Source organism: Salarias fasciatus, chromosome 22, assembly GCF_902148845.1.
Source record: "Salarias fasciatus chromosome 22, fSalaFa1.1, whole genome shotgun sequence".
NCBI lineage: Eukaryota > Metazoa > Chordata > Actinopteri > Blenniiformes > Blenniidae > Salarias > Salarias fasciatus.
The window spans coordinates 8312437-8340354 of record NC_043765.1 but is presented as its reverse complement, the minus strand read 5'-3'; the positions used below and the strand labels follow the sequence as shown (position 1 = coordinate 8340354).

General features: G+C 43.6%; 1 protein-coding gene across 9 annotated transcripts in view; it reads right to left on the bottom strand.

Moving 5' to 3' along the window:
* Positions 1 to 27918, bottom strand: part of LOC115409173 (uncharacterized) — a 63231-nt gene that overhangs the window by 32007 nt on the left and 3306 nt on the right. For 3 of the 9 annotated variants that reach the window (XR_003933906.1, XM_030120201.1, XM_030120195.1), the window contains exons 2-4: positions 9886 to 9927; positions 8476 to 8552; positions 1248 to 1283 (exon numbers count right to left, since the gene is read on the bottom strand). The exons of 1 other annotated variant lie outside the window; for it this stretch is intronic. Coding sequence is in view for 6 of the 8 variants with exons in the window: in XM_030120201.1 (XP_029976061.1) it covers positions 1248 to 1283; positions 8476 to 8552; positions 9886 to 9927 (155 nt within the window). In the remaining 2 variants the exon portion in view is untranslated. Of the gene's footprint in view, positions 1 to 1137; positions 1228 to 1247; positions 1284 to 8475; positions 8553 to 9885; positions 9928 to 27918 lie in introns of those variants that run through there. 5 more of the 9 variants (XM_030120198.1, XM_030120199.1, XM_030120196.1 and 2 more) reach the window with 4 other exon arrangements.

Sequence of the window (27918 nt, the reverse complement as noted above, 5' to 3'; positions counted from 1 at the left end):
CCCAGCAGCTGTCTGCGCCGGCGCTCTGCCGCTCGCATTAACCCACGCCGCTCTACCAAACCGCAGACAGGCGAGGTTACTGACCGGCTGGTGAACAAAGCGGCGCATTAAACGGGGCCAGCGAGCCAGCCGGAGCAACGTCAGGGCTCTGCTCCCATCATAAAACCAAATTACTAAAATCTAATGTATGAAAGCGTTAAATTTCACAGAAAACTAACAATCGTTATTCAGAAGTCCAAAAGGCTGTATTACCAGCGAGCCGGTCGGAGGTCATGTCAGGTTATCCCATCACTGTGTTTGTCCTTAATTCATCTGTGAATCCAGACTGCGTCTGAAATAAGGTGCTGCTTGGCTAAAAATCTGCTCGTCTTCCAGTGGTAGCAGTGAACTAGACTGCAGAGAGAGATCAGCTCGGACTGAAGCGGGCTGCTAGATGTAAAGTGGCGGGCAGTGTTGAAGTTCAGAGGAGAACAGAGGTTTTTTGCTCCCTTTGTTTTCCAGACTCAGCATGAACTAAAACACAGGACTTGGACTTACTGGCCAGAAATGCATCATATTAACTCTCAAACAGCAAGTAATCACTAAATCACGCTAAAAATGGCACTTTTCTTCCAGGGTTTCTAACTTAAATCCTTAAAGTCTGTGCCGTGTTCAGGTCGGAGAGGTTGTCTCTGTATAAAATCATTTTTCCAGACCTCTGCTGCTCAAACCAGAAATGTGTCTGTGTGAGATTATTTTGCCTCCAGGCGGCTCAGAGTCGAAGCAAAATGTGCATTGTGCAAATAAATTTTGCTGAAGGTTCAGAAACAGTTGAGCCGTGATGCACTCCATCTTTCCGGTTGGGGGAAAAAAAAAAAAAAACTGGGACTAGTGCGGAGGCTTCAGCCGCGGATAAGATAAGCTTATTACAGCCTGTTATCTGCGGCTCTGTGTATATATGAAGCTTGCAGTACAGTAGATTAGCAGAGGGCCGAGAGAGGAGACGGATGGGAGAGAGGAGTTTAGGGGGGGGAAAGGGAAAAAAAAAAAAGGAAGGGGATAAGAGAGAGAGAGAGGCAGCGAGGGGGGGAAAGAGATAAGAGAGAGAAAGAGAGTCGGAAGAAGGTGAACGGCTAAACGAGTGGGATGTCAACTTACGTACACAAAGTCCAGGGAGCCCGTGAGTGATGGAGGGGGGGAGTGACAGGAGGAGAGAGAGAGGGGAAAAGAAAGAGAGAGCAAAAATAAATTCAAACAAGGAGACTTACATTGATTCCTTCCCAGGAAAACTCGGTACGGCCATGCTGAGGGACGGGGGAGAAGAAAGGGGGGGGGCGGGGGAGAACAGTGAAGGGAGGTGCAGTAAAGGAGGGAAGAAAAGAGATTTAAAGAGGGAATAAGAAGTTTGGGACAAAGTAAATGGACTTTATCAAGAATCAGGTAAAGTTTCACATTAATTTCAAAATAGTTGAGTGATTTTTTTTCTTTCTCTAATTAATTTGGTCTTAAGTCTTAAAGGTTTTCAGTTTGGATTGGAGAAGATGCTGATATGTGATCATCTGCACCGTTCAACTTTCAGGAAAGTGAATGAATGTTTTACAGCAGGGGTGGGGAACCCTGGTCCTGGAGGGCCGCAAACCTGCATGTTTTCCATGTCTCCCTGCTTCAACACAGCTGATTGCAATGAGGCTCGTTATCTGGCTTTCTGCTGGACTTGGCCATGAATCTTGATTCGATTCAGGTGTGTTGAAGCAGGGAGACATGGAAAACATGCAGGTTTGCGGCCCTCCAGGACCAGGGTTCCCCACCCCTGTTTTACAGGAACACAGAATCGAAGATGACAAAATGTTAAATTTGCATTTGAAGACGCAGAGTCAGCAGAGTTTGGAGACGGTGTGTGTGTGTGTGGAGCAGGAACCGTATAAACACGGCCGTTGTGTAATCGAGCGTGTGTCGCTGTCTTTGCACGTTGTCTCCTTCCCGTTGTCTTTGTCCATCCCCGCGGCCCAGGATGTTTAGGTAACCATGGGATACCATTCAGTTGTGACCTTGTTGCTAGGGGCAACCACAAATCTGATGGGTGGCCAAACCAGGACACCATGAAATTTCTGTTCGCTGACAGACACACACACACACACACACTCCCAGGTCCTGATTTACTGGGATCCTGCAAAAGGTGTGCTAATTTAAATTATGCGTTATGTTGCCGGTGATCTCCCAACAAAAACACACAAAAATATGAATAATGAGAGTTTTGACAGCTCCAGACCATGTTAACATGAGAAACATCTGCGTCTATTTGCTACATTGTTTCATTTCATGGCATGAGAATGAGACTGAGGTAAATAACATGTCAGGCTTAATGATAAAAATCTCATCTTCTGCAGCTTTTCCTGTGTATTTCTTAGATATTGAAGAAAAAATATGACCAAAGAAATGCTCCTCTGGTGATGTGAGTCTGGTTATTAGTAATGTTGGGAAGACTGAGATCATCTTAAGAAACAAGAATATGATAATACAGTCATGACAAGGACAGCATGGCTTGAGTCCGTTAAAAGATAAAAAGTGAACGGAGTGTGCCACTGGTAATCTAACATTAAGGAAAAGCTCGGCCTCTGTTTCTGTATTTATTCAGAATTTAATCAGCAGCTGCTGGGAAAAGAGACTCAAACATGAATGTGAATTTGGGTCTGACTTGGTTAAAGGCTCTGATTAACATTTCTCATCTGGTGTCAAATATAAGAGAAGCGCGCTGCAAATTGAAACCACAAAACCAAAAGCTGGAATTAATTCAGTGTCTCTGCCGGCTCCTTTCACTTTTCCCCGAAGCATCGATGTAAAATTCATGTCTGAAGATGTTTATTTCCTCAGCCCCTGAGTGAGGAATGGGAATAATCCCGCTCTAACAAAGCTGCGAAGACATGGCAGGGGGATTTAACAAAGCCACACAGAGATTCGAGGGGAGTGTTTCAGACAGACCCTGTGACAAATAAACATATTTTAATCAGAATAGAAAAAAAAATCTTACTTTTATCACCCTGTTTTTCCTCAACAATCAGGTCGAAATCAGTAAGGCAATGTCTGACTAATCTGGAATAATCCTAACAGTGAATAAACCCAATAAGCAGTTAGTTCCTCAATTTCAACCATCAGGCATTAGTCACAACACTTGGTACGAGATGCTCGCCGATCCTGATTTAAGAGGCGTTTCTTTGAATTTCGCTTTTCATTATAGTCAATTCTGAAGCAGGTTCCACACTTTGGTCTTGGAAAACTAATTGAAGATTATATTTAATGGATTAAAAAAGCCATTTGTCAGGAACTGATCACATTTAAACTCATTTTTCTGAGAGCTTGTTCCTTCTGTCACACAATAAAACCGTTGCAGAGCTGCTGTCTCTGTCTGCCACTGTTAACTTAGCATCAGCTGAAGCCATACTGTCTTGATAGTTGTATACTGCAGGATAAACCTCTCGGTTAAACAATTTATTTCAGATATGTCATAATATTTATTTGCGTATGCAGTTAGCAGTTGAGCTGATTAGACGTCACATCAGAACTGAACAGTGCACATTAAAACAGCTCCAGCCTACAGGGAAAGACACAAGAGTTTCTATCCTAAGTCGTTATGTCATCTTTGCTGTAACTATTCAAGGATCTCACAATGTTCAACGAAAAGCAGCTGCTAGGATGTTTTCAGAAACGGATTTCACAGCAGTGCCTGTGCAGTCGTGACATTCCCAGACCCGCGTTCTTGAATATCGCATTCTGTGCCTCAAAGCGCCTCAGCCGGACCCGTAATCACCCGGCCCGGGGTATCGATCAGCGACCTTGCCACCTTCCACAGATAAATTATAGTCATTTTGCACCCTGGTGCTGAAAACCTGTAGGTGTTAGCCTCTGAATTATTCTGATAAAACAAACACAACAGGGTTCAAGGTCATGTTTCGCCCACTCAAACCGATCGATAGCGCGGCGTAGGAGGACTCAGCCGTGATTTATAATGCTGGAGTGTGTGAGCAGACGAGTGGGTCGCGGCGCTGTCATCTCCGTCCTTGGACCGTGTGAGTATTATTACCCCGGCCTGCGTCAGAGGATGCAAGATCTGGATTCAGAGGCGCCCCTCGGTGTGTGTGTGTGTGAGCGCTCATGGTCATCCGAGGACGGACGGTGAGGCGTTGCCGCCGCTCTGTAACGTGCGTCCCGATGTTTTTATATTCAGACTCCACCGAGAGTGGAACAGCTGATCTCCTCCCTGCAGTCTCGCCACTGTTAAAGAGGTAAGCTGCGGCTGAAGCTCACATTTACTCAGACGCGATAACGTGAACAGACTCTTTAACTCCGTCCCTTTGTGCCGAAGTCACGACTTCTACAGATTTGCTGGAAAGGCCACCGTTTACACAACAACTGCCTCTTTTTATCCAGCTGTCACTTTGCAGTGTCTGTTCATCCTACCGAGGGACGAAGGCTTCTTGCACTTTTCCCAGCATGCGTTAGATCAGACACCGGCACTTGAATGATTTCTCCTCAGGTTGTTTTGTCCTTGCAAACACTGCCCACAATAGCGTCTCAACAGATTCATCTTCCCGTTATGTAAACCGTTTTGTCCAGGGCCGCAGGGCGCTGCAGTCATCCGGGTCGACGATGCTCCTGATCTACTTCAGCTGTGGCATGTATGAAAACAGGCTCTACCTTGACATTAAACACACAGTTGGAAGTTGATTTTCTACGAGGAAGCACTCAGGAGTGCATCTGACAGACCTTTGCCTTGATGGATGAGGAATATTTGCTGTTTGTTCCAAATATTCCATTTACGATGTCTGCAACACATTAATGATTGTGTTCGAGCTGCAAATCAGCTCAGCTTTTAGCAGAGATGCTGCAGCTGTCGGGGTGAGAGGCGTTTCCTCACCTGGCTCGCCACGACTTTCATTTGTGAGTCTGATTATGGGATTTGTTCCAACTCACACTATTTGTGACCTGTTATTTCATGTTAAATTAACATGGATATGATACGCATTATCCAGCATATTCTTCTTTTGTAAAATACTCAGATAAATACTCTGATTTGCTCGTCATGCCACTCAGTTGATCATCTATAAAACTCACAAGCCCAGCTAAGGTGTAGTATTTGTGTGAGCATGCAGTTCATTCATCCGGCTGTCTTCTGTACTGCTTTATGCAGCTGAAGGTCAGCAGTGCTGGAACCGATCCCAGCTAACTGTGTGCAAAGCCAATCTGGACAAGCTGCCAGAAGTTAAACACACTTTATACAGCGTCTTACTGAATGAGGCCTCGTGCAAAAAGTCAGGGTTCACCCCGGACAGGCCATCGCTTCCAAACAGAACCGTCCCAGAGAAATTAAATTAAGAGAATTCAGGGTCACTGGTTAACCTTTGAGAACTGTGAGAAACTGTAAAATTAAAGAACAGAACAGAAGAAATGAAACAAAAACCTGTTTGATTTTGATTTATTTTACAAACCTCATCTGAACTCCGAAATTAAAGAAAGTAAGGCTCAAGATGATGGTGGAAGTCCTGCAGCTGAGTCTAAATCTGGTCTTTGTGTGTTTTCTGTCCTTTGACAGAACACACTTTGCGGCGTCTGAGTTTGAAGACGTATATCCTCACAGGAGATCTGGTCCGGAGCGCTCCGTATCGATCGGGCTCTTGAGTGTAACCACAAATGGGTTGATGTTTCGGCTAATGTGCTTTTCACTGATCCTTATGCCACCGGGATGTTTTCATCACGTGAGTCCAGCAGGATGAGCTCATCTCTTCCTTTCTGTTTACACTGATATCTGATAACAAAATGAGCAATTAAAATATATATTTATCTGTTCAACGTGATCAACGACATCTTTTAAAATGCAAATACACTTTTTTACTTCATGTCTATTCACCATCAGAATAAAAACACATTAAAACCCTTGAGGATGACCTTTATAACCTTCAGCTATGTCTGTCTTAAGGTTCAGATAATAGTGAAGTGATAAATATGAACATAATTGGCTTCAGCGCAGTGATCTCAGCTGCAGACGAGGCGCGCTGCGTCGTGTTTTTGTAGCCTGTTTTGTTCCAGACTGAAAAAGCTTCCAGATGGACGAGCGTGACAGTCGGTACAGACACGGACAGCGTGAGCTTCGTCAAGTCAGTCATCCACTGATGTTCCATCCGTTGCCACGGTGATGTTCATATTTTTCAGTTTTTAGTGGATTGCCTGTAAAATACCTGTGAACTTCATCCCAGCCAGGCTGGAATCACGCTGCGGCTCGTGTTAGCTTCAATGAGTCAATGTTTGCTTTCAGCAGATCAAACTAAGCAAGCACCACATTATTCAGTCTTTTTTTTTAAATCACATATTTTTATCTTCCCCGTTGTATTTTTTAATTGAGCCATGCAGGAGTCTGTTTCCTGCGCTCTGGTGTGCAGCGTTGTCTGTCATCCCTCCGAGCGCCGGCGTTATTCTCACTGAAATCCCCCCCCCCCCCCCCCACCTGCCGGCCCCGCTTTCCCGGCAGGTCTGTAAATTACACAGAGGAGTTGTGTTTGTGAGAGCAAACAGCTTGAGAGCTGCTGTGGGATCAGCACCCGACAGGAGCAACACTTGATTAAAGCAAAAGATAGAGAGAATTTTGCTGTTAATGCTGCGGCCACCAAATGTCAAGACTGAGTCTGAAGAAGATCAACGCAACTGTTCCTTCAGGGTTTCTCTCACAAATCATTTAGAGCATCTGCGTCTCTGTAGAAAGGCGGATCACTCCAGTAACAACAACTTTTCTGCTCCTTGTATCTGTAGAGCAGCTGTGGACACTGACGTCCCTGAGGCTGGAGTGGCTGCAGCCCAGCTGCTAGAGCAGATCATTTCATTCAAAGAATAGTGGCTCAATTCCCAATCCTGCAAGTCCATATGCTGCTTCCAGTGGTCATCACCTTTTAGGGTGTGCATGAAGTAAAGGTCCACTAAGTTGGTAACATGGTGCATGATTAAGTCCACATGAGGTCCAAAGTTTGTATGTTTGCTTGTTTTTGTTTTTTCTGTGATACAAACTCAATCCTCTGCAAGTCAATGTTTTTGGAGAGTGAAACTGGCTCCCAGAGTGCATCAGTCTGAATATGAAACCATTGTTTCCAAAACCCCGACATCTAAGCCCCGCCGCCTCTCTGTCCATCTGCTTCTGGTAACCAAGAAGAAGATATTGAATTATGTGAGAAATGTTCACATTTTCCTCTGACTTTTAGCTTTTCAGCGTTACAGCATCGCCTAAACTTCCAACTTCAGCCAGCGAGCACTACAAGCACAAATCTGCCTCTGATTGATTCATATTTGCTGACAGATTTTAATTATCGTTGCTTACACTGGCGCATGTCGTCTTTGCAGCCCTCGTACCGGAGGAAAAACAACAGCAGCAGCAGCAGCCAGTGATGGAGAAACAATAAGATGGATGTCTGTGTTCTTTGCCTTCCTGCCTCCGACTCTTCGCGCGGCGCTGTCGCTCTCCAGGGTCCACAGCCGAGAAGTGATACATGGCTCGGTAATAGCCCGAGCCCCGGGGAGAGCAGCTCTGTGGCCTTGGTAAGAGACTATCAACACACACACACACCTTCACACCCAGTCACGCACAGCCGGCTATGAGGCGCACGCACACACACACACACACGTTTCACTTAGATGAGCCTCTGAAGGGTGACACCAATTTTTTTTTTTTTTTTTTCCCCTGATAGATTCACACTCGGTTTTATTGTTTCTCCAATAGATATGCACTATTTGTTGGCGAATAGCTCAAAATTGACAAACCATGTAAAATAAAGTGCTGTTTTGCATCATACATCTTCGTACTGAGCAAAGTCATTTCTCTACTTCCTATTGAGGGAAAAAAAATGCTTTTTTTTTCTGTAAGACTCATGGGAGGAATCACAGGTCCACACCATCAAACTGCCTGCTTGCTGGAAATGTTTATAAGATTTCTTGATTCTAAATCATTTGAATAGAAGTGTCTGGAAGTGTCGACGGTGCAGCTGCATCAGACAAGGACGTGATGCAGTCCATATGGCGCATGTAGCTCTTTAGAGAAGAGAAATTATGAATTAAATTAAAAAATGTTCAGCATGGGGCTCGATTGGGAAAATGATTTGACTAGACATCCATTCATCTCTATCTGTTTATCAGGCATCAGGGCCTGAACCTTTGCTTTCTGATGCTGTGTGAGGGACAGGGTGTGTCCTGGACATGCTGTCAGGCTGACCTACAGCTACCACACACACACACACACACACGCACGCAGGCAGACAATCATTCATAGCTCCGTCAGTTGAGAAGCTCCACTTTACAAACCCCGACACCCTGTAAAATAAGCTAAAATGCCTCCGTATGAAGAGATAAGCACCTGCAGGGAGACTGTCGGGAGACTGAGTCTGTCTTCACCGCCGGGTTTCCACAAGCACTTCACCGGTATTTAATATTTCAGCGCCTGTCTGCAGCCGGTGAGTCACTCACCTCCCCGGTGATGTTTCCAGACTGAGACAGCACACACACTGCCGGAGTTATTCTCCGCTGTTCTTTCAGTCTGCTTTCTGGCCATAAAATGAATAATCATTTGAACTTCGGTCACTGACTCATGCAGTGGAGAACTCCCTGCTGCTAATGCACGAAACAAAGAAACAAAAAAAAAAAAAAAATCCGAAGCTGTCATGACTCCCAGTCCGTGTTCTCCCGGATCCTGGTTGTTTTCTAGTGGACAGCCACCATAACGGCAACGCAACTTGGTCGACTGTCCATACAAATGTCTTTAGAATTGCTTCCGTTGTTCATTTTTATGGTGTATTTTCTCTTTTACGTGTGTGATTTCCTTACAATAACAACCCACAGCACTCACTTGAGGCCGGGCATGCTAACTACACTGATTTCAGCATTTCTGCCACTTTCAAAACATCAACAAGTAAACAGAAAGATTTTCTGAAATGACAACATGAAAACGATCCATTCTCACTTGAAATAGCGTGCAAACTGAGGTCTCTGTAACTACACCGATCCAGCTAATGCAGATTTGTGCATACAGTGAAGAACAAACTACAAGTTTAACAACGCACTACTTACTACGGGCGTCATTGCGCCACTACATACGAGGGAACGCACACACACACAGAGAACGAATAATCTGCCCCTACAATCTTTACAATCTGATTATAAAGAGGTTTTTTTTTGGCCCATGTAAACATGTCGAGTGTGTTTCACACCAGCCTGGTCCCCACCGCCCAGCTCAGAGAGCTCAAATGTGTCCAAGGGTGGAAAAAGACACACACACACTTTTTGACATGTGGCAACTGATTGTTGGTGTCAAAGTCACTGTCTGTTTTTCTGGTTTTATAAAAGGAAATCGCTGTTCAGATGTTCGAGCTTCCCTAAAGCGATAAATATTAGCATCAAAGTCACAGTTCTAACAGTTCTACTTGAAATGTTGTTTTTCGCAAAAAGTTCATTTTGTCTTTTTTTTTTTAAAGAGAGGTGTTTTTGGTAAAACTAACCTGTGTTCTACTGCCGAGTACTAAAGAACAAAAAAGGGTAGAGACAAGGTTTTTGTTTTTCCTGATGAAAGAAGAGCGTCTACTCTTTCTGGCAGCCAACAGGTGCAACCGACCCTTTAATTCAGATTTACTTTAGAGGTAAACAAAACTCAACACACACGGCACACAAATTGATTCACACATTTTTAGTTTAAGTGTAAATTTAGATTAGTTTTATCACTTCTTCCTCACCTCAAAAAAAATTCAATCAAGCAAGAGTTGTATAAATAAAAGCGTGTGAGTAAAAAGGAGTGAATACACCGGTTTTAGTATTCTGCCTCAACGACTTCCAACAAAATAGGAAAATAGATAAAGGAGGGAGAGAAAAAAAGATAATAGTGTTTTACCTGATCCCCATCTTTCCGCACAGGCACCGCATCCGCTGCTGCAGAGAGAAACAGACAGAGAGAGAAAACAAGATCAGACTGCGATAATTCGATTATCAGGTGTTGCACCATCTACAGGTTACAAACCAGAGGCAGACGAATTATCAGGGGCTGAAAGACACATCCGTCTTCATCCTAACTCAGTCTGAAACCGTTTAAATGCCCCACATCGCTACAGAGCCTGAAATCATGACAAGCTGCCCTCGAATCACAAAAAAATACCAAACCTTTCAGTCTAACTTTATTGACAAAAGACAATAAAACCATTAACTGTGGATGTAGAAAGAGAAATATTAATTTCACTGCATCTTATCAAAAGAGAAAGAGATTCCTGCTGAGCCAGTTTGAAACATGTCTCTTCATTCAGAGCTCAACTCTCCTTCAAAATAAAGCTGCAGCTTCCCCAAACCACGAGCCGAGTGACTGACGACTCCTCCTCCTCCTCCTCCAAACAGGGAGGTGCCGGTTCAAATCCCAAACACTTCACACTGCAGCCAGCTGTTTGGCTGGGGGTCACACACTGACGGACACGGCCAGATAACAGTGTGTCACACTGAAGCAGCCTTCAGCGGGATCACTGCGGGACAATGGCAACACCGTCCAGCGTTTCTCACACACACACACACACACACACACACACACACACACACACACACACTGAGCTAAAATTAGATTCATTAGCCGTGCCAAGCTTCGGCACAACCGGTGTGAGTCACGAGGTCTGGAGATGATGCTGAAAAATTTCAGGCTGATGGTCAGAGATGGCTTGTTTTCAAGCCATACAGTGTGTAGTGGGTCGCACTGTCAGGACACCGGTTTGATTCCTTCCTGTGTGAAGACTTTGTTTTCTGGAAGCTCCAGCTTGTTACCATTTTCCAAACACATGCTTGTTACGTTAGCGACTTTGATTTTCCTTGAGTCGGGGTTGTGAAGATGAGCCTCTGTTTACAGGGATTGAACCGCATGTCAGATATGAGCCCATAGATTAATGGCGACTGTCTGTTTAGACCCATATAGGCAAAAGAAATCCTACGTAAAGCAGGTTTTTATTTACAGACGTGGTTTATTAAAAATGAATATTTTAGCCTTAAAGTGTGGTTGTGTCCTGTTTGGAAAAAAGGCTGAGAAAATACATTTAATGGAAAATCTGCTGGTTGATTTTATCAATGAATACACTCACCTTCTAATGACCTTGAGTCTGACCTTAACTGAAATGAAATTATTACATAAAGTCTAAACATTCAAAGACACATCAAGTCATTTAGTACTCGTACATTGTATATTTAGCTGAGATGTGTTAAAATAAAATACTCAATCAAAATTTTTGCTGTAGTCGAACAATGCAGCCGTTCAGTTATCTCAGTATAATTTTAAAAATGAATTTTGAAATTAGTCATTCGAAATCATATTTCAAGTCATATTTAAATTCAGGGAGAACTTGGCCCGTTCGCTTTTAAATCTCTTACAAAAATATATTAGTTTCAAAGTACTTTTAAAAGTTCTGTCTTTTAAATGGTTTGATTTTTAATGATTTTGCTTTTAATTTGATACTTTGTAACTATATCATGAAAAGTTGTAAAATCAATCATTTCAATACTTTAATTAAAACTTTCTTCATTTAAATGTATTGTGAATACAATGAGAATCTCATTAAAAAAAAACCCATATTTTTCATAGATGTAACAGCTCCAAATCATATATATTGATTAAAATCAACCTTCCAAACCACCACTTCTCATGCAGTCAACTATTTTACAATATTAGGATGTCCGGCATTCAGTTGTCACATGTTGGGGCTGATTTTCAACTACTGGGTCGAGAGCAGCTCCTCAGTGAGCTGCAGACATTTTCCTGTGCAAAAAAGAAATGTGTTCTTCCTTTTAACTGTCAGTGGATTGTAAGTTTAATGAGCCAGTCTCTTAATGTGAGCTCGACGAGCGCAGCGACACACAGAAGAGCCGAATCAATTTCATAATGGGGCAAAAAGAAAAAATTGCACCTGTTAAAAAAAGTAAAGCTACAATTCGTGAAAGGAATGTTTTAGGTAAATGTGTTTAATTGAGCATGAAGGGAAATATTTCCCTCTGCAGGTACTTTTTCTAATCACTTTATCATTTATATTTTTTTAGTGCGTTAGCGTAGTGGTATATCGAATTCTCCTGTCAGAGGTTAAACTTCACTCTATTCTAATTCAGTAGGCATGAATAAATGAATATTTCTTGGGGTGATGTTGGGTCTTGAAGCCAGACCAGCTGATGAACCACAAAGAAAGTCTGTATCTGCACTTCCAGTAAATTATAAATAATCATAAATAGTGATCAGCTTGTTTATGCTGCATGCACTTTAGAAATGGTTGCACGCCATATCAGGCTGAAGTATGCTACTGGTACAGACCAACAGAGTACTGCTGTAAAGTCATATTGGCATGCTTTTATAGCAGTGACTATAAATGGAGGACGATGCTGAAAGATGCTGTTTTGCATCCTCAGAACTTTGGACTGACGGGGAAACTTTATAAAACTCTCCAGATAAGCAAAAGGGCCAAGTGTCTTTCAGCAGGTCTGACTTTGTTTGGTAAATTAAACTTGTTTATTTATTTGGGACGTTTCAGTTTGTCCTTGTCGCTCCGCTCTCTGTGACTCCGGCTGTTGTTTCAGCTCGGTGTTTGCTCTGCCGTCCGGCTCTGCTGCTCACAAACTGCTGCGTAACGCAGCGCTACGCCAACCTGGAGCGCTGTCACTGACAGCCAGACGGCTGCTCCCCGGAGATGCTCCAGATGTTAGCGCGTGTTCCTTGTGTGTGTGTGTGTGTGTGTGTGTGTGTGTTGTTTCCTTTTTCTTAATGAACTGCTGAAAGAGACTTGTTTTGTCACATGAAAATAACTTTTCGGTGCTCGTCATCCTGCTTAGTGTGTGTAAACGGACGGCTGCTGATGGTGCGGAGAGCCGAAAACTCTGCAGTCTGCAGAAAACAAGGGGGGAGGGATTCGTGCGAGTGTGACAAAATGACTCTGCATCAGCCGCGGCTCAGGCTACGATCGGGTTCACATTTTCGATGTAAGGTCACCGGATGGATTCCCGAACAACGCGGGAAAAAGTCAGAGCAGAAAACGCTTCACTTTCTTTTCAGGGAGAGACAGAAGAGGCGAAGTGAATTTTGCGTATTCCTGCTGTAAGACTTCAAAGTACTTTTCCCACCACATTTATAAACGGACTGTTCCATCCTGAGCTCTGCCTGTTGGTTTTTCGACACACTGAACCTGAAACTTGTTCCTTCAGCAGCTGATTTGTCACCATGTGAGTCACTTTCGCCCACACACAGTGTAAAGCTCTTTTAATCTACTGAAGCAATGAAAACACGGTATAATTGAATCCATTTACGATTACACCGTCTATTCATCGCTTAGATCGTTATTAGGAAAAGCTAGAAAACAGGATGGAGCCTCTCTACGTTCAGACATCACACACTAAAGCCAAGTCATCCTCACCTACTTAAGATCTGCCGGTTATTACAATGATCAGAACTTGTCTCGCTCACTCAGAGCTGCGCAGCGGGTAATCAAGCCTCCGGGCGGCTCTTTCTCTCCATGTCCGTCCCGCCCTCGCTGCTGAGCCATCCCTTCGCTCCGGCCGTGATTCAGAAGCAGTGTCAGCTAATGTATTTCATCTTTTTGCGGGCCAAAAGGTCAGATGTGCACTCAGTGTGTTTCTTACTTTTAGCCAGTTTTATGTCTTCCTGTTTGACACAGCAGTGTTTCACATGTATCAACCTAAGAAACCACAGCTCTTCATTTTCATTTATTGGTCATTTATTAGTTTGGAAAACTTGTTTTTTTCAAACAAGTGTGCCTGTAATTCTCTATACTTCTCTGTAATTTTGATAAGTGTCTTTAATTAATTCTTTCGAAGTATCTTTAATTATCTTCAATAAGTAATCTTATTAGCGATAATGGGGCAGCTTGCAGACTCAGACCCAACACTGCGGCGCACATAAACACACTCCTCACGCCGATCGATGAAACCAATGAAACCAGTTTGTTTTCCCGTCCTGGAAACACCGCTTCCACTCATTAGGACCGGTGAAAATGAAATCTCTGTCCAGTAAAACACTGCGAGCCAGCGCTAAAATTAGATTAATTATCCACGCCGTGCCTCAGCACAGAGGGCCGCGACCCGCGTGAGTCAGCGATGCCGGGGATGTTGAAGGATATTAGATTTAAGTGGCAATGAAAGGAGAGGCCTCCCCCTTGTTAACACGAATAATAACCCACATCTAGAACATCTCGTGGTGGGAAGAGCGGAGATGAAATCGCCGCGGTGCCTCCGAGCAGCTCCTGCTGGAGAACTCGAATACTTCAAATCAAGTACTGAAATTAGTCCCAACTTCCGAGAGGAGTGCCTCTGAAGAAGATCGCCTGAGTTGTTGAATGTCACTCAGATTATTTCGAACGCTCGACATCCTCCCCCAGCAGAAGAGGTCACTGTGCGAGGCTTTAGCCCGCCGCAGCTCCTTCGCCTCGTCTTTGATGGAAGCCTGATTGAAGTGCGTTTACCAGATGAAATCAATAGCGCTGCCCGGACTCACTCAAAGCTCTGCTCTGCACCACGGACCAATGTTCCTTATGTTCTCTACATATAGTCCAACATCCCACGTCGATGGCGTTCCCATCGATTGGGCACTCGCTGCCAGGTCCCGTCGCCGCGGCGAGCAGCTGCTGATTGACGGCGCCTAAAAATACTCCAGCCTTCAATGGAGACTCGAGCTTTCCATCCAAATCAATATCAATAAAACTCCTTCGGGGTGAAAGCCGTGAGGAAGGCCTGGGCAGACGGTACTGGTGTTCAGGGTGAGAGGATTAACGGACATTACAGATGTTGAGGAGAGAACAGCTGTGAACCACAGTAAATGTGGGGGGAAAAAAGAAAACATTCTCAAATGTTGAGCATGAAGCTCCTGGTCAGATCATTTTTACTTGAAAAGGAAAAATAGTCCCAACTCTCCAGTTGTCTTTTCAAAAGCACTTTTTGAAAAATGTGTCCAAAGAGAGAGAAAAACACACCGGAGCCCGTTAAAGGACTCCTGTTACGCTCATTTTCCTGGTTTTCTCCACAAAAGAAGCTTTGATGATTAACACTGCAAATGAATGTTTTTTTTTTGTTTTGGTTTTTTTTTTTGAGCTTGTCCTGGTGCTTTATGCTGCTTCTCGTCTCATTTTCAGTCTCCTTTCTTTCCATGTGGGTTCTCTTTTCCTCTCTAAAAGCAGCTTTCAGAAAGCCTGTCTTTTAACAGCACCGTGCACCACTGTAATTTGACACCAGCCTCATCGGCTTGACAAGACTAAATTCTTTTTTAACTGTAACGAAAAAGACGTCCGTCCACATTTCAGAGGACCTGCAGAGACTGTGACAACCTACAGAATACACACGGTCTATTCCTGACATTTCGTGTTGTATTATATCTTTCATGAGCCGTACCCTGGTTTCTAAACACATTTTTTTTCCCCTGCCTGACCCAGTATTCAGAGCGAAGGACGGCGTCGGTGGCGGCGCAGTGAGTTCAGCCGACACATTCAACTCGGTTGGACTCGCCCCCTCGCCCTCGCTCTCTCAGTGTTAATGAAAGGCATGCAGTCTTAGTCATGACTCTGCTCCCTGTGAGTACATTTAAGCTGCAGCCCAGGGGATCCTGTAGGCCATTTACTTCACACAAACACACCTGCACGCCTGGACGCACATACAAACTCACACACATACACACACACACACACACACACACCACTGGAGACCTGCAGAGCTGATGGAGCTCCCTGCTGGGGCCTCGAAGGAGGAAGGAAGTGATGGAGGGAGGGAGGGAGGAGGAGGCAGCGGGAGGCATCCGAGAAGGATGATGGATCTTGAAAAGTCAGAAAGGAGGTAAATATCAAAGACGGATCGGTAATGTGGAACAAAACCGAGGCACTGCTCGCTGCTCTGAACCTCGGGGCAGAAGGCGTGTTGGGAGGAGCTGAGCTTCTGGGAAAATAAGATAAAGCTGTGCAGAAAGGTAAAGGTAAGAAAACAGGTACAGACAATAACTGACTTCAGCCACAACAACAAGGCAGTCAGGAACTCACGTTCTTATGCCTTTTTATTCTAAATTCCACATGTTTTGTGCCATAAACCTGAATGCAAAGGTTATTCTAACACATGCTTTTTGATCAGACCTTTCAGAGTGATTATTGTGTAACATTTATTCAGCCCTTATTGGACTAATTTCTGTTTTTTTTTTTTTTTTATCTCTTTTACAGTTTTTATATAGTTGTAGTGTAGGAATAGATGCCAATGTTATCCTCTTTCATCCGCTGTGGCTCCTCCTGTGAATAGATATGAATCGTTTTGTGTTTTGAGCTTTTAGGACGAAAAAGGTGGTGTCCCTCGTTGTGTGATCTTATCTGTGAAATAAGCTGCAGAAACACTGAATTATGACAGTTGTGACACTCTGGAGGCAAACATTGTTATTGTCCATCTACTGAGCATGTGCAAAACATTACAACTGTGCTGCGCAGATTTTCTTTTATCCATTGAGTTGAAATTAATTTAAATTTCTAATAAGTAAAAATCAGTCGTTACATCACAGAGTTACAATTACAATTCTTACACAAATATGGAAAAATCCAAACATGCACTATAAAGTGTGACGTGAAACTGCCACATCTGTGTATTGTGTGCGGATCCAAACAGTATCAGTGGACACTGGGGTGTCACTTGATGGACATTAACAGCTTCCTGCAGTAGCCGAGGGGAAACGCAGCTCGTGCCAGTCATTACTGTCAATCAGTGTCAAACTAATGACCATTAACCCTCAAACTCTAAAGAACTTCTCTTTAGCTGCACGTCTTGCTTTTTCACTCACGGATGTTCTTCACGTCTACACGTTACTGAACTTCCAGCTGCCTGTGTTATTTAGTTTTATTTCTGAAAACCGGTGCTGACAATGTGTTCAGAGGTACGTCAGTCTCTGTCAGCGTTTGCTGTGTAATCAGTCTCTAAAGAAGCTCTCCTGCCAGACTCATTTCTCCTGTTTACTCCAAAGCGGTGCCGCTCATTGCACAGATCGCAGGCCTCATGTGGCTCACTACGCTTTAATCAGCAGCTCGCATGGTGGTAAATAATTATATGATAATGCAGCCAGTACACTTAATACCTACAGTACAGCTTGTGTGCTTTCAGAATAGGACACAGCCTATAAATAAAGAGCCGTGAAGCCAGAAGAATAACTACTGTGGAGAATGTTCAATAGTTGGTGAGGAAAGGGAATGTTTCCCTCATACTGTTGCGTACTCAGTTTTGGTATTGCATATCTGTGGGTTTAAGAAGAGAAAAAAAAATCACATTTTTTGTCAGACTATTTATCTGTTTTCTTTGCTTCCTCCCAAAATGTCATCATGTGCCCCCCCCCCGCCGGTCCTGTGTGTCGAGATCTCGTGCAGAGGAACGCAGGTATGTTACTTGTGTTTCTGTGGTAACTGGATGCAGAATAAGCTGGATGGAGCTCTATCAAATGCCAGTTGTGTTTGCCTTTATAGTGTAGTTCAAGTAGTGATCAGCAGCACGGCAGAAAGTGTTTTACATTGCAGCAGTGCATTCTGGGAATCTGAATCAATGCCACTTTCCTCTGAAACAGAGTTGCAGCGTTCCAGTCGGTCTTGACATTGCCAGTCAGAAAACCTCATTTGAGGTTGCATTAGAGAAAGTCGTTCTTGTCCAAACACTTTGTTTGCGTAAATGAAAACGTTGTGTTGTTTTCCAGTCGAAAGAATGTCGTAACTTTAAACCCTGAGGAAGCACGACGTCAAGGCTGCACATCACTGAAAGGCTGAAGAAAATGTATGAGCAAACAGCTGAAATCCTGTTTAGATTAGCACATCACGTCTTAACTCAGAGACCCGGCCACAGGCTTTTGGTGTGTAGTTTGCATGTTCTCCATGTGTATGTATTGGTTTTGTCTTGACACTCTGGTTTTCTCCTACAGTCCAAAAAACTATATTGGGAGGTGATTTACAATTGTTCGGAGCATTTTGTAATATTGTTATAATACTACTGAAAACTGAAAAATCCCAAGCAGCTCAACCACAGCGTCAGTTTATGGGAATCTAATCCTGCCTGCCGTTGGGTGAAGGACAGGCTGATAATGAGACGCACATACTCACACGTTCTTCACTTGCTCATAGGTCGTTTGAACTGTTGAACATTCAGTTCATTTCAAAAGATTGACTCATACCTAAGCTACCAATGCCGACCTTGATCAGACAGGAGAGGAGAAATCTTTTGCCGCAGTGGATTTTTCCTTCGAACCAGCTCCGGATAGATGTGTGCGATTATGTAACCGGGTTTACTACCAGCCGAGGGAAAACTGGGAAAACAGCGAGGCGAGGGATGCAAATTCTCACTCATGCTTTGTACTCGGTAATTAATCTGATTCACTGTCTGATTATGAATTACACAGTGTTGTCTGAGGCTGCGGTGCTATGTTTGCTTGTCAGACTGTGAAACACGCTTCCCGGCCTCCGAGGTCCGGCAGAATGAGCGCGAGGCTGCTGACCTTTGAGGATCTTTGCGGCGAGTCGAAGGAAAACAAAGAGGAGATCTCACACTTAAAAGGGAGAACAAAATCTTCCATTAGATGCGATTTATACAGTTTATGCCTCTGAAAAAAACCCAGATAGCTGTTCTGGTCTTCATTCTGACAGGGCCTTTGTTTTACCATAAAAATCAGAGTTACAGTTAGGAATTATCTCCCAGGTTTACATCCTACATGCGGTGCTCGGTGTATCTGCTCATCATTTTCTTCATGGAAGACAGTCTCTCAGACAGTCAGCTGGGGGCAGTTTAAGGTCACCAGTTAAACTCATGCGTGTTTTTGGACTGTGAGAGGAAACCGGAGTAGCAAGAGAAAAACTACATACCCACAAGGAGCCAAGCAATAATTTCAATTCAACTCCAGAGTCTCCATACTTACAAAATTACATTTTTATCTGAGGCTTTTCGGATCATTAGATGAATAAAATAATTACACAATAACAAAGTCTTTATATGACCTCTGGCCGTCACACCTGTTCCTCTCTTGGGTTTACACTGTAGCTTATTTGAAGGTAGGTTGTCTCCATTATCAAAGTGTAACCCCTGTTATGTGGACCAAATTATCACCATAGGGGAAAGGTGTGACAGTTTTAGACAATTACAAGCAAATAAAGGAGGATTTGAGCACGTCTGTAATAAAGTGCTTCAGTGTGAAATTTCTTAAAGAGTCTGAAGACTAAGAATAAAGAATCACCAGAAGATGCAAGCTACCCAATAGGATCACATGCACAACTGTTAAATCAGTCAACAAAATCTCCTTTTTATAATCAATCATTTTAGAAAGTCACATTTAAAATTCTTTCGAGTTACTGTATCTGTAACTGTTCACCACGAATGTTGTTGTTTACTTTCCTCTTGTGTTGCTCGGTGATTTACTGTTCCACATTAATGTCTTTGCCAAAAACAATTAGTGCAGCTTTAACGAGACATCCTCATCAATCGAGAGGAGAAAGAAGATGAGAATGGATAAAAGCCCCCGGAGGGAAAAAGGGGGGGGGGGGAGGAAGAGAGGATCAAGAGATTGAAAGGACAGATTAGTGCCAGAAGGTGTCACATTTAAAATACCGCCTTCGGTTTAACTGCTTGCTACAGACTAATAAAGCTAAATGACGGCACCGCAGGGATACAGCTGGGGGACAGATGAAAAGATGGGAATACCAGTAATGAAGAGCAAGAGGGAATTATTGAGCGGAAGAGGATTAAAGATTGTCGGGAATACTTAAAGAGGGAAACGGTTCAGCAATGGAGGTGAATTCAGGTTTAAGAGTCAGGATTTGGAGAGAAGGCAGAAAATAGAAACAGGAGAAGGAATTTAGAGGTCGTCATGTGGGCAGAGAGCAGGAAACTGTCACACACAAGTCAAAACACACAATACAAATACACACACCTGCACTTTTTACACACAAACACACACACACGTACGCATACAAGTGAGTGTCTCTGGGCAACAATAGGCCCTGACAGCTTTCTATGGTCGAGCCTCGCCTGTCTGCTGCCATCGCTCTGAGTGCAGTGTGTGTGTGTGTGTGTGTGTGTCACCACACAATGTGACAATGATGCAAAGTGAAGTCTGGAGTCTGACTCACCTTCGCTTCAGTGGCCGACGCGGCCCCGAACACGGAGGGAGTCCTGCTTACTCCAGCTCATCGGGGTAATACCTTCACCCGTCCATCCCTTCATCTTTCTGTCTGGCCGCCCACGTGTGCGTCTGGGCGCGGCGTTTCAGGAGATGTCTTGGGTCACCCCAACTCCCTCGAGCCTCTGGAGGTTTCCGCTCGGTGCGTGACGTCCGTCAACAGCACGAAGCCAACCTCACTTTTTACATGTTACTGAAAATCACGAATTGACTACAATTCCGAGTTGCTTCTTCAAAAACTGTTAATTTAAAAGTAACTAGAAATCTGACAAGAAGCTAGTTACTTTTGACTGTCTGAGACGGGCTGTTTGATCTCGGTTACAGAAGCTGTGTTATGTTGCTGTCATAGAGGTGGGCGAATCGAGGAAGTCGTGTCAGTTAGTGGGAGGATGATACAATTTTGAAATAAGAAAAATAGAATCATGAATTAATGGGATTAATTTTGGGGGGTGGGTCCAGTGTGAAAAGTACATTCTTGAGACGTAACATCACATCCGATACAGCATTCTGCTCAAAACGAGCTGTGTTCTTGGCAAATTGATAAATATTGGATAGATACCCACTTTAAGGCCACATTATCAAATATATGTGCTGCTCAGAGTGTCACAGGAAATCAGACATGGCACAGAAAGAGAGTTGGATTTGAGCCATGTTGCCTTTGGTGTGAGTCAGCTCCAGATAGTCCAGGATTAATGAGGCACTCCTCCTTAATCCTCCTCGTCAATGACAGCATTGATCGGTTGCTTCTTCTGTGCATCCGTCACTTGTTTGACTCAGGAGCCGGATCAGAGAAGCCATCTGAAAATGTGTGTGTGTGAGTGTGTGTGTGTTTGTGTCGGTGCTGAGGGCATCCGTCAGGTGGTTTGTCAGCGGAGGTAACTCAGTCAATATTTCAGTGTTGGGGAGGGAAGAGGGTTTCCCCCGTGCGAGGTGAAACCTCAAACACACCCAGCAGGAAAGCGTTCAGTGTTTTCACTACAAAACAGGTTTTAAGAAACGTCAAGTGCAGGCTTCATGCAGGAGACCCAAGCAGTAAACAGATCAGCCGGTGCTACAGAGTGAGACGCTCTTTGCTATCAGAGCATGTTGGAGCTAATAGACGGTCTCTAGTGCTCATCTTGATGAAGTTTTTTATTTTTTTCCTTTCCTTTTCTAGGGGACAGGGTGTGGCGGGACAGACTGCAGCCTGGCTGTGACCTTGGTGAAGGTTTGTGTGCTCAGACGCTTCATGAAGAGATGCAGTAGGACTCTGCCGGCTGCTGGAGTTTGTTACAGAACAAAAGAATGAACCCTGTTTTTACATGTGTGTGTGTATATATATATATATATATATATATATATATATATATATATATATATATATATATATATATGGGAATATCACTAAAACAGTATTGCTGTATTGCCAGAAAGTGGTGAAAATTGTCAATCAATGTTTATCATGAATGAGACACTATCAAAAATAGCTTCTTTTTTTTTACCAGCAGTCCACAAAAAACACTTGTTTTGTTCATTATTTTAGGAATAAAATAATTTCCTAAGTCTCTACAGAGGAGTACTTGATAAAACCCTGACACTGGTTTAAATATAGCTTGGACAGGACAGCAGAGGTTCTCAGGACAGATACCGATCATACAGACATGTAATTCACTGATGAGATTAACAGGCGGGTCTTTGGATTTGGTGAGGAGGCTGGAAAAGAACTCGGCCCTCAGAGAAAACATGCAAACTCCACAGTGAAAGTCACAGAATTAAACCGGAGCATGTGGTAAGAATACTGCTCACGACATCACTCTGATAAAACTTAGCAGAAATCAAACATTTCTCGTTTATCATCTGGACCGACTGTCTCAGACTCCGATCGAATCATCCAGGTTTGGTTTTTACCACAGACACCAGGATATTAGCAGCTTCACTTTGACCAAATGCCGTCCATCCTTACTGGGGGTCACTCGCCGACCAATCCCAAGGTTTGTAGTTTGATTCCCATCTCAAAAAAGAAACTAAACCCTCTATGAACCAAAGGAAAGACTAAATTCATCTGTAAATTTAGAAACGGACCGTTCAGAGACACAGCTTGAGTAAAACTTTGCTGCTACTTTCCTTCGTTTTTTTCTTTCTGAGATGCAGATTTCAAAGCCAAAGACGACCAACGCAGAAAACAGACGAGCCTGAAGAAGACGTCGCCGTTCTTTTCCATTACTGACTCAAATTTGTCCCTGGAAAACCCAAAACAAAGGCGCACATCCCAACCTGTGGGATCGCGCCACAGCTCAGATGACACAAACACTCACAAACGTGCATTTAATGCCGCGATTCCACCATCTCTATCTCTGTCATACTGACTTCTGAAAGCCGATCTCTCGAGCTCATTGTCAGGAATGCTTCTCAGGGTTCGTGCCAGTGAATGTCTCAGTCTAATATTCAGCACCCAGCCGCAGTAACGCTGTAACATTACTGCTCATTAAGTCGATGCTACAATCATGCTGGAGCAGGACAACCTTTTAATTATCGCTTCAGGGTTGAAACACGAACAAAATGTTCATGATTTCCTCTAAAATTGGTGGGAAGATTACCTTCATCATAATCCCAGGAGGGCATTTAGTCCTGCAGACAGAGCTGTGTATCATCCAGGAAGGTTATTTCTCTAAGTGAGTAAAACTCACTCACAATATTTACCCTATTAAGCACACAAACAAAGATCCAGGAGGTTTCCATGTTCCACAGGGGGTTCTCCCAGCCTTCCACTCACAATCCAGAGATGATGAGCTATGGGTTAATTTTATGTTTCTCAGCAGACTGTACGTGTGTGTGTGTGTGTGTAAACAGTATCGTTTCCATGTTTGTTTAGCTGTGGAGTGATTGGATGCAGCACTTAGGTCCCACAAGCATTAAGTGAAAAGTGAAACCACATTGCCAATTTTGCATTAATCAGTTGACATTATGTCCCTCACATTTCGTGTGATCTGGCAGACACGCGCAAAAGCAAAGTTACTTTACAATGTGATTTTCACAACTCTGTATTCAGATATTCCAACAACACATGGATTCCTATTGATCCACTCAAACTCTGAAGGCATTAAAGCACATGGTGGCCTGACCACGTCACACCAGCACCCAGTCAGGTTATCTTCTCCCGCCTCTAGCTCATAACTTGTTCAGCAGACAAAAGTACAGACTGTGTCGACTGAATGCTCATGAGCTGCGAGCCAGCTGGTGATGAATACTGAGGCAGTGAAATCTCCGCTGCTGACTCTCACATTCACACCTAATATGAGGAAACCGCAGGTTGAAAAACAGGGTTATGTGAGTTAAACCAACCACAGCAACAACTGACTACAGTGAAAGGAGAGAGGGCACGACTATCCTGTGGTACCTTTCCTCACCTCAGTAAAACACCACTTCACCATTGTTTTCGGTGTTATTAGCAGCTGTCTGCAAACCCTTCTCACTGTGTGACTTAAGATCGCCGTAATGCCAACCGCTGATCAGGGTCTCAGAATAGACAGAATTGTCCATGATGCTTCACCGTAGTCAACTGATTCAATTCAGTTCAGCTTTATTTATAATGCTCCAGGTACGACACAGTCATTTTGAGGCACTTTGACAGAGCAAACCCAACAGTTCCACCACTCACTGTCAGCAAGTTGATTAAAGCTTACAGTAGAAATGCAGCTAAAAGCAATTACGTTGATCTATCTGAACAAAGAACGGACATTAACAGCAACTCACATACAAATACTGTATAAAACCTGTTCTTAAACACAGAGTGTGTTTCACTGTGTAACCTTCTGTTTTCACACAATATAGTCTCAGTGTCTCTTCTAAAAGACCGTGTTTTGATGTTGAATGAAATCCTGTCCTGCAGTGATGCTGACCGACACCCTACCCTGCAGTGTCAGACTACAGCTGCACTTCACTACGTCAGCGCAATTATTGTAAACAAGAGCGAGGCGACAGCGAGGAGGACACGCAGCCTGGAACGGCCTCGGCGCCGCTCTGCCACTTGGCAGCCACTGGCTGGGATCTGGACGGAGATCTGCCGGACTGAGAGCAGGCGCTGGAGGCTGCTCCTTCCTTCAGAAAGACTCGGGCGTTCAGAGGTTCGGATGGCGGCAGATGGTGGACGGAGTGACCGGAAATAACCAACACGGGTACCGTCTTCTGGCAACGGGGATTTAAATGCAGGCTTTTTCTCCAATTAAATAGAATCGACATTACCACAAAGCCATTATGGGTAATCGGACTCTGCTCAGGAGCTTTTCCTTTTCACCCTCTTTCATATAATTGCCGCTAAAACACAACACAAAGTATAGGACAAACCTTTACACAAGGTTGGATTTAAAAAAAAGTCTGCTTCTAACAACAGGAATTTTTTCGCATGTCATTTTAGTGAGTTAAGAAAATAATCGATCCTGTTTAAAAAAAACATTTCAAGCTTTCACCTGCATTGTATTCATGAGATTTCTTCTCTAACCCTGAGGAAAAATGCTAATGCTACTAGCTACAAATCTCAAGCAGCCATTATCATCCATACTGAGGTGGTGAAATTGAAAATGACATATTTACAAGGAAGTGTGTTGTATTATCAAAAGTATTAAAAGGGAGCAGATCTTTTACAAACACTGAGGTTATCAAGGGCAGCAGCAACAAAAGCAACAGAGCTCAAAGAACACTGAGAACAAACTGCATCCACGTTATTTAATCCTCATGCTGAAGCCAAGACACTAATTTGGTGCAAGGAAACCTTGTTTTTTTTGGAACATTCCCTAAGTTGATGGTAATGAAAGTGGTTTTCTTGATGTGTCTTTATTTTAAAATTTATGAAAAATGTGAATCTGTCCCCTTCCATTATTTTTCAGCAAGATAATTCTTCGTCAGCAGCAGGTGATCCGTGGACAGTTTCAATTTGATGTTCGTCTCCCTACGAACACTGACGTACAAGAAGCTCTAAAATTGTCAATTACTGAAACAATAAAGACAAATATGTCAAAATATACATTAAAAAAAACTGTGTCACTGTGCTTCAGATGAATTTCATTTTAAAAGGCAATGTTCTTCTGGCAATATTTTTTAAAATGCCACAAAAGGCAAACTAATAGCTAAAAGGTCACTGGTGTGTTTTAAAACCTTCGATTAACCCTTTAACAGTCCACGGCCAAAAAATATTTTTTTCATCTAAACAGTATTTTGCAGGAGAGTTTAAAATAAATCTGCTCCTAGAATCTTTCTGCTCTGAATCATTCGGTCATCAACAAATTGAGTTGATTGAGTCAAACTATGTTTGTATTATTATCATTATTCAGTTGATATGCAGATCCAATATGAAACAACATTTCTTTTAATATAAATAATAATCTGTTTCATCTTTCCAATATTGGAAAATTGTGAAAAACATGGCATAAATGATCCAATCAGAACAACATGGAGAGAATTTCCTGAGTTCGTGCCGAGGAGTGTGACCCTGATTGAAAAGCCTCCCTGTGCTGCCATCCTGCTGCCTGAGTGACGACTGTTAAACATCAGCCCCACTGTAACTGGAGGATAATTGAGTGTAATGACAGGCGCCGATGCTTTGGTTAAATGGCACTCTGCAGGAAACACACAGCTGAGGGAGACAACAGGGAGCGACCTGCGATGATACAGCAGCATCGCAACGACAACGGAAACGTGTATCATGGAGGAGCCTCTCCAACATAACCAAACACAGAAAAAAATCGAGTCTGAGAAAGAAATGCAAAGGAATGCAGATGGAGAGCTGTTGACCCATATTTACTGTAACATTTCGCTGCGCTCTCCTCCCTCCGTCTCTCATTGACCTCGGTCTTTTTACCCCGGATCTATTTTTAGCTGCAGCCGCTCTCGCTCAGGCCCGATATAAGAATAGATGTTCCTCGCAAGAAACGCAGCGGGAAATATTCTGCAGGCGATACGTCGGAGCGAGGAGTGGCCGGTCTCATCGCCCCCCCGACCAATTTAACAGGCCCCCGTGTCCCGATGCCCCCGCCACTGTTGATTTACCACGGTGGTCCGGACCTTTCGTGGCTTTTTGGGTGACGGTACCAGTAAAACCATGCTCTCCGAGTCACTTTCCAAATACTGTGGCACAGCCTGTTGTGGCGAGCGCTCTCACCTCACAGGTCCCTTTCTGTGCAGTTTGCATGTTCTCCCCATCCAGATGTGCTGTAACACTTGAAATTAACTGATGTTAACTTTCTTCAGAGAGTTCGTCATCTCCCTTCCCTCGCTGCTCCGTCCCCGTCCTTTCAGCTCTCTCCTCACAGCTTCTGCTGCACACATTTCCCAAACTGAGAATATCAACTAGAATTAGATAAGGCACTCGGCACATCGCCGGCATAATATGCTTTGATCTTCTTCTAACACGGCAAATAATGGAGAGAGGAAGGAGAGGGGAGGCAGAGAGAGACGGCAAGAGGAGATTAAATGAAGAGCTAAATAATAACCCACTTATGAGACCAAATAAAACCACCTGGATATTTTTTTTTTTTTTTTTTTTTTTTTGAGGAGGATCTTCATGTCACGAGCCTCAGCTCCTCCGTCTGCATCGTCCCTGAACGCCCCTCCCCCGATCCCTGTCCGTTTGTCCGTCCATCCATCCGTCCGTCCGCCCTCCCGGCTCAATGACAGCCAAAGGTCAAATTAGTCCTTCCTTTATTTATTAAATCCTCCCTCCCCCTCCCGCCCCCCGCAGCAGCCTCCGTTTGTTTTCATAAAAGGGCTGAGGAGGCTTTGATGGTGCGTTGAGGAAACGGAGGGAGCCGCTCGTCCTCTGGAGGAATGTGTGCGACTGCACGAGTGAAGTGTGGGATGCACAAGCTGCATGCTGCACGTAATGCACGTAATGGCTAATGATCTCACACACACACACACACACACACACACACACACAGGTTGTGTGTATCCAGCACATCATAACTCCAGACAGCGTTGCACTGGCTTACATTTAGTTCCAAGAAGAACTGAGCTGTAGCTTCTTCTTCTTCGAGCCTTTTCTCTGCACTGAAACAGGTCTTCATCTAAACATGTAACTGTGTGTGTGTGTGTGTGTGTGTGTGTGTGTGTGTTAACAGCTTCAGGTACACACAGTGTGGTTAAAACAAGCGCAGATAAATAGCTTCATTGAAAGTTGTAATCTGAGTTAGGTTTATTTCCAACAGTTTGGTCTGAACTCCAAACCACAACAACACCCTAACCTTCATCTGACCTTTGGAAATGTCTTCACCATTTCAGACAACACACAATAATCTGAGTGTTTCTAAAGCTTTACTTTACCACCTAAAGATTATGTCTTTACACAGTGGATTAAATGTTTCGTATACATCTTACACATACTACATTTTTCTTCAGGGTTCCCACAGACTTATTCTGACCTTAACTTGACGAGCAGGACGTCACTAGATACCAAACCCGAGACCTAACCTCAGTGTCATCTTAAAACATGTCTATACCACAAAGCATTTTACGTTGGGGTTTTTTTCTCCGCCAGAATAATACTTCAGATGTGAGATCCTCATAGCAGCAATAAAAACATCTCTCCATCACAAACCGCACTGAACCATCTGGAGGACGCGTACTACTTCCCCAACCCTGACCTTCAGCTGACCTTCAAGCACATCTTCATATGAAAATGTGACGTCTGATATTATGTAAACTTTACTTGAGTGTATCTAAGTTGTAAGTGAAACACAAATGCAGACAAACTGTTTTCGTGTAGT